Consider the following 9,587-nt stretch of genomic DNA (forward strand, 5'->3'; position numbering starts at 1 on the left):
CTTTGGTGTTGTCTTGGGGTTCAATTGAACCTTTTTGACCAAAGTTCATTGAGCCTTGGGAGTTAATTTGTGCCTCCTTCCTGAACGATGCAGTGTCTGTGTGGTCCCAGGATTTTTATATTTGCATACAATTGTTTGTACAGATGCTCGTGGTACCTTCAGTTGTTTGGAAGTTGCTCTGAAGGAGGAACCGGACTTGTTGAGGTCCACAATTTTTCTGAGATCTTGGCTGAGTTGCTTGGATTTTCTCATGATATCAAGGGCAAAAAGGCAGTGGCTCTAAAGACAGGCCCTTAAATACAGCCACTGGTGCCAATTAACTCCCAATTAACTAATTATGACAATTGGCCAATCATAAGATTCTAAAACGTCATTACACCCATTTCTGGAATCTTCCAGACTGTTTAAAGACACAGTCAACTTTGTGTATGTAAACTTTTGACCCACTGGAATTACCTCTGATGTGAACAAAGTAGATGCCCTAATTGATGCCCCCAAAAGAAATGTATGGTAACATGAAATGAAAAACTCAGTTTGAATATCTTTAGCCTAGGTGTATGTGAACTTTTGGCCTCAACTGTACATGTGCCACTCAACTAAGAATACCACTGACAGAACACCCATCCCACAGTACAAACACAGAATTAAAAAAAATAAATTAAAAAAAACATTTTAATGCCAAGAACAACCAAACATAGCATGGGACCACTTTACTGACATGGCAGGACTACATTCATGGGTACATGGCTGGAAGTCCTTCATGCATCATGAGAACATACCCACTCAGTCACTGGCATGACCAAGGCTGTGTTCAGATCAGTGAAACGGAGCGAACTGTTACGAACTGAAACCGCAATGCACTAATTGTCTAGTTGTAGAGTGCTGTTACTCTGGTTGTTGGCAAGTAATTATATAAGGTACTGTTTCTGTCAGTAGTGTAGGCACAACCTTAGCAAATCAGTGTGCATGCTGAATGTAGCCTGCCATTCTCAGTTGGCCTCACAGTACAACTGCTGTGCAAGTTGGTGGTATTCAGACAGGCTACGAAAACCATCCAGATTGGCCTGGCAGCCGCTGCTGGGTTTGTCCCTACTGTGGGTGAGCTGGTGTCTCTTCAGCGCATCCTTGAGCTTGAAGGTCCAGCCACACTGTGAGCAGTGGAAGGGTCTCTCCCCAGAGTGCACACGGCTGTGTTTGTTCAGGGTGCGCCTATGGTGGAAGGCCTTCCCACACTGTTCACAGCGAAAAGGCTTCTCCCCTGTATGGATGTTCCGGTGCTCCTGCAGACTGCTCACCTGTGTGAAGGAGCGGCCACAGTCTGGGCAGCAGTGGGCGTAGGCGCGGTCAGCAGGGATGCGGGGTTTGTGTGGACAGGGTAACGTATCCTTGCTCCAGGTGGGCAGGGTGCTGTCCAGCATGGTGTGAGGATGCTTTCTCTTCAGGCCCAGTCTGGACAACAAAGGCCTCCACATAAAATCCTCCCTGTCATCTAGACGTCTATTGGCCATTGCATCCTGATACTGAGACAGGGCAGAGCTGCATGACAGAGGCGGAGCCAGCTGAGGGCTGACTGACAGAACCTCACAGGGGGTGGAAACTGGTTCAGAGGGGGCAGAAGCTGGCTCAGGGGGGGTGGGTGGGGCAAGGGGGGGCAGGGTGATGTTACAATGTTTCCTGGGCTGGCATAATGGTGGTACAGTCCCCTTGTGTCGCTCTGAGCTCCCCACTATGATCCTCTCTACTGCAGTGAGTGATGATTGATTCTTCGTCCTTAGCCTCCTCCTCCTGTGTGGGCACTCTTCCTGTAGGAGGTCCTGAGTGCAGAGAAGGGCAGCCTGTGGAGCACGCTCTCTGTCAGTAGGGATCTGAGGTGTTTCTGTGGCAATTGGGAAACCTTGCTCACTCACTTCCTGCTTGAGAGCAAGGTTTTCATCCAATTCCTCTCCTTCCAGGTAAATCACCTCCAGCTCCGGGATATCCAGACTGAAATGGACAGATTCCAGCTTTACTGTATCCAGCTTGTTCAGAAACGACTTGGGTATGTTTTCTTTGATGCCCGTTTCATCACAATCTCTGTGTTGTTTAGCAGTCCTGAAAATAAGTGTGGAGAACAGACTTGAATGAGAAGGATTTATGGCCCTGACACAATGTAGAGCATTCATCTTTAACCCCTTATGTATTGCCCCCTTTTTTTAACACAACCCAAAATAAAATGGTTACTGTTCTTGAGCTCTTTTGGCTGCAGGCATAATCCTGGTCTCTTCTGAAAGGTAACCCTAGGGAATTTGTTTTCCAGGAGTCAGAATTACTGTAAATATCTCTGAAAAAAGTAACAGAAGCTCAAACACAGTGCAAGTAGAAAAGTTTTTTTTTGGCTGGACCAGCCCTACAAACGCGAATGTCTGTGACTGACTGAGTGAGTGATGAAGTTACACCATTGGTCGGCCGGATCACGTGTTAGGTCCAGCCATATACTAGGTTTTAACCTGGTCTTGTTTTTGAGTGGATACAGATGTTTGAGGCTGTGCCTGGTGGGCTTAAAAACACAATGGAGACAAAGCCAAAAAGTTAAATCCTGATTCAAATTTGATCACAGGGCATTCTGCATTGTTTTGTTTTTTAGTAATGTCTAGGCAGGTTTCCAAAAAAGCCACAAGGAGATTCCAAAAGGACACTTGGTAACAAAATCATATTATGGGATACTAGAGGTGTAAGATTCCATATAGGCTACTTTATACTGTATGCACAAGGAAGAAGTTATGATTTGCTTTCCCCCTGCTTTACGTCAAAATCTCCAGCCCCATCAACATGTCAAAATATTCTCAATTCTCAAAAATATCTTTATTATTATCCGGTATGTCTACTCATTTATATGAGTAATGAATAATAATTTAAAAATTTTGAGAATGTATTTAGAAGCCCACTGATATAAAATGGGATCAAGTCCTTCATTAAACATGCCCTCTGCTGTGGAGTCAAAGCCGTTTCCACTGTTCTCCACAGAAATACTCACTCAGACAAGTGATTTCTTCCAAGACCTCCAAATACCAAATCTTCCATTTAGAATTAGCCATTGCAAAAATAAATTTTTGTTGTAAAACAACCTTTGTAGGCATAAAGTCTCAAGAACGCTGAGACTTATGCACATTGGGCCTCATTCACCAACTGTTCATAAGAAGAATTTTCTTCTTAAAACCCACCTGCAGTTTTCACGAGGATTCTGACATTCACCAATGTTTTCTTATTTGGGATCTGTTCTTAGGTAAGAACAGAATCTGCGCACACTCAAGAGCACACTTACGCACATTTGAGTGCTGACATGTTTGTGCAAAATAATTGGTTATTGCGTTTTCTTCAATGCTACAGTTGTATAATATTATAGAATTTAAATTACAATAATATTTTTATCATTTATAATATTTTTTAAATAATTATTTTCATTATTTTACAAAGCATTAAGGTGCCAGGTTCCATCTCAGAGGGTGGTTGCCTCAGCGAGAGTTCATCTGTAAATAAATGATAAAAACAAACCATTGTAGTGACCTTTTATTTTTGGGGGTTTCAATTATGCAATGTTCGGTCTATACTGCAAAAGCAAATGTTTAAATTTTGAATACAAACTAAGCACTTAGGTAACACTTTTTAAACACATGGACATGTTGAAGAAGAGAATGCTTATTCAGAGGCGTCACTATAGGGGTGACACCAAAATGACTGCAGGGTTTCCGCCAGTGTATTGCAAGCCCGGCGGCCCGCCGGGCCTAAGTTGACCACCCGCCGGGCCTAAGCATCGGGGAATTTAAGAAAAAAAATTTTTTTAAATGTATTTTTAATGTTTAAATTAAAGTTAAACTACACTAACAGTGGGGCAGCTCGGTTGGAAAGTTCCCCAGCGACATCTGTTGGTTTAAACGTGAACGCACTATAGGAAAACGAGCAGGTCTGAGATCAGTGTTCTTTACTCTCAATGTGCGTAGTGACGTTCAACACTTGACGCTTCCAACTATCACAAGCTAACATTACCTAGCAAGCCACCATTTCTTATTTAGAAGGCTAATTAACCTCGTTACAAGCTGCATTATCACTTCATCTCGTCAGTAAGTACATTCTTTTTATATTAACTTAAGTAGTGTGTAGGTAACGTTAAAATAATAGCATTAGTGTAATATTCGATACATTGTAACATTCATTACATGTCTTATTAATCGCCATCGAAATAACGACTTCACTTGTTTATTAATAACGTTAGCTTGATGACATTGATGTGCACGACAACGTGGTCATTTAGCTAACTTAGCTAGCTAGCCAAACAGTCAGTAACATAGATATTTTGTTGTTGTTGAAATGTGCCCAGCATTCCAAGGCTGTACGTTGTTGTAAGATTCAGTAGCCAATCAGTAGGCTGTGTTGTGCATATCCCGCTCTTACAGCTCGTTTCCAGCCCAAACCACTGCAAAGAGAGCAAACTTTTTGTTGTCAGTGACATTTCCTTCTGACATCTACGACGGCAATCGCAACCACAACATTTAGCCTATTTTGCCTTTTTGTATAGCTATTTCCATGGATAAAATCACATTTATTATTATTATTATTATTATTATTTTTTATTGGTAAAAACATTTGCTTCATATCCAGTGCGACAGCCAACTACTTACACGTTTCATGACATGTGCAGCCATTTAGTAATACGTTCGCATTTCAGGCTAGAAAATAACCCGTTAATCCAGAGAAATTGCTGAGTTGTCTTAGAATCTTTATCGCAACAGAATGAATCAAGGCTGGCAGCCCGGATCAAATTTGTTGTGACAGCTGCCGTCCAAAACAAATACCTGAGAGAGGCTGCGTGCGTGCATGCGTGCCTCCCCCAAGGAGTTACGTCATTGTTTTGCAATACGCAGCTGTCGTAAAAACGTGGGCTTCGATAACCAGAATCGATAAGCTTTGAGGCATACGATTCCAATGAATAGGACAAGTTGGAACCGGTTCTCGTTTCCCGTAAATGTGCCCAGCATTCCAAGGCTTGTTGTAAGATGCAGTAGCCAGTCAGGACTTGAATACAAGTTTTTGTAGAGTGCAAAAACTTTGATATTATTTATTTTAATTTAATTTCTTTTGTTGTTGTTGAAAACACAGCATTCCAAGACTGTGTATTGTTGTCAGATTCTTTGTTAGACTCTGCTATGCTGTAAATAGTTGTTGATTTTTTAAAATGTGTGTTGAATAAATGATTTATTTATAACAACATTCACATTACATAGTCATACTTTTAAATCTCCAGTCAGCTTTTAGCACTGACTTAATGTAGGGCCCTATGGAATCTGTGTTATAGCTTTTTTAAATTCTCAATTCCGCGATTCCGTCCGTGATTCTGTTATCACATAAACTATAGGGCCCTACCTTAATCCTACCATCAGTCTGTCGCTGGCCCGCGCCGGGCCCCCGTCAAAAGATACCGGGCCTAACAACTTTTCTGGGGGAAACCCTGGACTGGCAATACATTTTTTGTGCAGTGTTCTGTGCAGCGACGGGTTTAGCCTACTCCGATGCATTAATGTGACGAGAAGCGCTTTATTGTTTGAATGCATAACATGCAATTCCTTGTGCCCACTCCCACCAGCATTTTTTTTGCCTCAGATTTGGCATCAAACCATTTTTTTTTTTTACTTCATCAGTTGTGCGACCTTCTCCGGATACAGTGTTCACTGAACAAGTAATAGCATCCCATGCATCTTTTTTTGTGTGTGTCATTTTATATCCACTACTGACGCTACTAAATATGACAAGTGGTTTGCTGTTCACTTCCTGCAGCAATACCTCCACTTCAGAACTACTGAAGTTTTCTTTACGTTTGGAGTCCGGTGCTCCACCATCTTTAGATTTTCGTTTGGGCATTCTTGACTTCTCTCTCAGCTTCTCTTTTCCATTTCTGTGTGTGCACACGGCCCTGCAGTCTCATGCCCTTTTATGGGGATTGGCAGGGAGTTTACCTATGCTAATTAGGAACAACTGGCATGCACTCTCAGTTTACAAGGGCAATGGGATGCATCATTATAAGAACACAGTTACGAACAATTCTGCGGTTTAAAAACACGTTATGAATCTGACGTAGACTTTTCTTAGGAACATTCTCAAGAACAAATTTAAGAAGAAACTTAGGAAGATATTGGTGAATGAGGCCCATTCTTTTGTACACAATATTTTCAGCATGTAGCTATACAATGGTGAAACTGACAATGATAATTCCTCCGGAGAATTTCCAAGTACACAAAGGACATTCTGTCAAGGTTTCTCCAAGTTAGCACATTTTTGGGACTAAAAATTCCTATGGACTTTGTTAGCTGGATTCTTGCTGTGACAAGCATACCAATTTTATTGTGATGTCTGTCGTCTGTGGATTTCCAAAACGCCAAGAAGGTGAGGGCCCCCCAGCTTGTTTTGCTACCCCATGTTACAAAATAATACTGGCATCGTAAAATAGTTTATAGATATAGAACTGTGAGTTTTAACACTTTCAAACAGTGCGTTGTATGACCAGATAGATTGAAAATTTCAGAGTAAAAAAAAAGAATCAGAATGAATGCACATAAACACAAGGGGTTAAAATTATTAAATCTTACAAAGACTACATCTCTATCTACATCTCAATAAATGTGTAAAATTAAGCTGTAAGTAATGAAAACACATGATAGCCTACCCTCTGTCCCCTGGCTCAGACTGTCTTTCTGATGTGTCCATCTGTCTTGTGGGTGTGGCGCTGGTAGAAGAGCTTTCCTCACTGGATAGGCTCAGAAAATGTTCCGCCAATTGGATGGCTTTCTCCATGTCCCGAGGGTGCCGCCTGTGCACCCAAGCCCCAGCCTCTTCTGGCAGGAGGGAGACAAACTGCTCCATGGCAACCTGCTGTTCAACCTGCACAGCAGTCCTGCGCTCGGGCCTGAGCCAGCGTTTTGCAGCCCCGTCCAGCTTCTGTCCCAGCTCTCTGACACCTTTCAGGGGGTCGTACCTCACTGACAGGAAGTCCAGTCGGCTCTGGTCCTCCTCTGCCCACGCTTTGCTTAGTATCTTGGCTTTAAGGGCATCATAATCAGGTAAAGTGGACGATGTGGAGATGGGACACACCTCCTCTTGCACCTCCTGGCCTATCAGCCTTGCCAGCTTGGCACCCCACTCTGCCCTGGGCAGCCTGCAGGAGGCAGCCGCCTGCTCAAATACAATGAAGTAGGCCTCTGGGTTCCCTTCCTCTAGCTTCAATCTTGGCGTCCGCAGGCCCTCCCCCATGCACCCAGGCCCTTCCCCCTCCAGCAGCTGTGAGAGGACTGCAGCCTGGATCTCCCCCTGACAAGCCAGAGCTTGCAGCTGCTGCTTGTGCAGGTCCAACAGGGACACCACAAACTGCACCAAATCCATGGCTGCTCCTGCACAGAACAGAGGTGGATACACTGGAAAATTGCAGAACTAAAATTCACAAGGAGACAGCAATGTCATTCTCCTTTTATTGAAGTACAAGGTGTGCCGGCTCGCAGCAGTTATGAAAGCGTCAAATGTAGAGGTGCTTTAAACCCAAATACAGCTGTATGTTCTGATATAACCGAGCTGAAAATCACACCCACTGGTTCATTTTTCCCAGCTGCACCCATTCAGTGTAGAAACTCATCAACACATGTTGCTTCTTGAAAAGGTGAAACTACATGTTTATTTTGTTGCTAACAAAGCACACTCCTCATCAATCACCTGCTCAGTCTGTTTATAATGCCATCATAGCACAAAGTGCTCAACACCATATAGCGCTGCACCCCCTTACAAAAATAAGGAAAGAAAAATTGTAGGCTACACAAAGTTTAAATAGACCCACTAGACTGCCTTTGCCAAATCTGCGACAAAACTGGCTCCCTTTTTAGTTAATAAAACTCAAAAGTAACATCCAGTGAGCATTAGTGCCATACAACTAGTTCAGTATTTTAGTATCATTTTCTGTACTTGAGTATCATTTTCTTCTACTTGATTATTCTTTATGTACTAAAAGTTGCAGAAAAGTTCAAGTATAAACCTAAGTATATTTTTCTACAGTGTATAAAAGTTAAAAAAAACTAACCAAATACACTTCCCTATTTTAAGAAAGTATGGTACATAAGTGTGCGATACTGCTTATGTCGAATGAGCTGCGATGGAAACAGCGATAGATTTACTTCATATTTAACATTCCACTGCATCGTTATCAGGCGGTTAGCGTCGTAGCTGTAGCTATCTAAGGTCCCAGGCTAATGTTAATGTTCACTTAGATGACATCTAGTGTTTCGGAAATGAAATAATAGAAAAATCCACTTATGTAAGTCATACACGGTATCAAAAAACTGTCTAACGGTGCACATTTTTGTTAACTATCTAAACCTGGCTATCTTAATGTGTAGCAACTACCCTAGACTTACATTACGATGTTATTTAAAAAAAGGACCAAAATTATTTTAGCTAAAATTCGGCAAAAACTAGACTAACATCAGCGTTACAACTTAATTGCACCTGGACTATGTCTACCAACATCTTTCGACATACCGGTTACTCAGCTAGCTTTAACGTTAGCAGGCACTAAAAACAGCCAGCTGTAGTTGCCAATTACTAAAGCCGAATGTTCAGGGACATGGCATTCGTTTTTTTCTCAAACGAAGCCACGTGAAATCAATATGTAACAATGTGACATACAACAGTCTTACCGTTTTATTTGTCTAACAATACAAGAGGTTTAGCAACCTTGCCATGGATATACAGGTCTATGTCGGAGCTCCGTGAAGCTGGCAACAATCAGAGACTTCCGGGGCCTGTTGACTATCACAAAGCAGGATTACTGAGTTAGCTGGATAACTAAAAAAACCCATACAGTTCAGTGCTAAACCCTATATGTTACCCCTAGAGCAAAACTCGGAACATCTCTTTTTAATTTAATCAATGTCGTGTTTTACCAACAAACTGTAAGAACTAGAACGGCTGCGTGGTCACGTGGTTCCATTCAATTCTATTCAATTCTATTCAATTCGATACTTCCGCATATTGCACCACGGCAAGAAGGCTACCACGACCCGGAAATAGAATGAGAAGAGTCTACCATGCATTTCCTATGAGCGTTGTAGAAATTAAAGCCGCGTTTCCACCGCAGGAACTATACCCCGGAACTAGGAACCTTTTGAGGAACTCAGTGCGTTTCCACCGCAGGAACTAGGGTCTAAATTTAGTTCTGGGGGCTTTGTTTTACCCCCCAAAACGTTCCTGCTCGGGGGGTAGTACTTTCCGAAAGTACAGGAACCTTTTGGGTGGAGCTTGCAGCGCTGAACATTTCTGATTGGTCGAGTACTCGTAGCGTTTGTGTTGTATTTATTTTCCGCCATTACCCGCCATGTTTGAAAATATGCAGCGCAAACCAATTAATTTTCATAATAACTTCAAATCAAACTTGTATGTTATGCGGCACAGTAGCCTACTTTTGGTTATAACCTGTCAACGTCTTGGAATTATAACGTGTGCTCTTCTGTTCTTTTCTTGCTTTAGTATTCGTTTTATAAAATGCTAAGCATTCGTGCTGGGGCAGCATATTACGT

At 42.2% G+C, this 9,587-nt stretch overlaps 1 protein-coding gene across 2 annotated transcripts; it reads right to left on the reverse strand.

Moving 5' to 3' along the window:
* Nucleotides 1–654: 654 nt before the first annotated feature.
* LOC135263719 (zinc finger protein with KRAB and SCAN domains 7-like) lies at nucleotides 655–9,060 on the reverse strand. 2 transcript variants are annotated; one of them, XM_064352048.1, is made up of 4 exons: nucleotides 8,955–9,060; nucleotides 8,709–8,820; nucleotides 6,695–7,415; nucleotides 655–2,091 (listed from the first exon to the last, which is right to left on the reverse strand). In XM_064352048.1, exons 3-4 carry the CDS (start codon nucleotides 7,405–7,407, stop codon nucleotides 990–992), a joined length of 1,815 nt encoding a protein of 604 aa, XP_064208118.1. In that variant the 5' UTR covers nucleotides 7,408–7,415; nucleotides 8,709–8,820; nucleotides 8,955–9,060; the 3' UTR covers nucleotides 655–989. The 2 variants fall into 2 exon arrangements, with proteins under 2 accessions (XP_064208118.1, XP_064208117.1); XM_064352047.1 differs by having other exon boundaries at nucleotides 8,709–9,049.
* Nucleotides 9,061–9,587: the final 527 nt, after the last annotated feature.

This window comes from Anguilla rostrata, chromosome 9, assembly GCF_018555375.3.
Source record: "Anguilla rostrata isolate EN2019 chromosome 9, ASM1855537v3, whole genome shotgun sequence".
Lineage (NCBI taxonomy): Eukaryota > Metazoa > Chordata > Actinopteri > Anguilliformes > Anguillidae > Anguilla > Anguilla rostrata.

Bases quoted from the DNA above. Each gene is read 5' to 3' on its own strand.
- LOC135263719 (XM_064352048.1), bottom strand. From the start codon at position 7,407: ATGGATTTGGTGCAGTTTGTGGTGTCCCTGTTGGACCTGCACAAGCAG. The intron at 2,092-6,694 runs GTAGGCTATCAT...ACTTATTTTCAG, and splicing joins TCTGAGCCAGGGGACAGAGG to GACTGCTAAACAACACAGAG.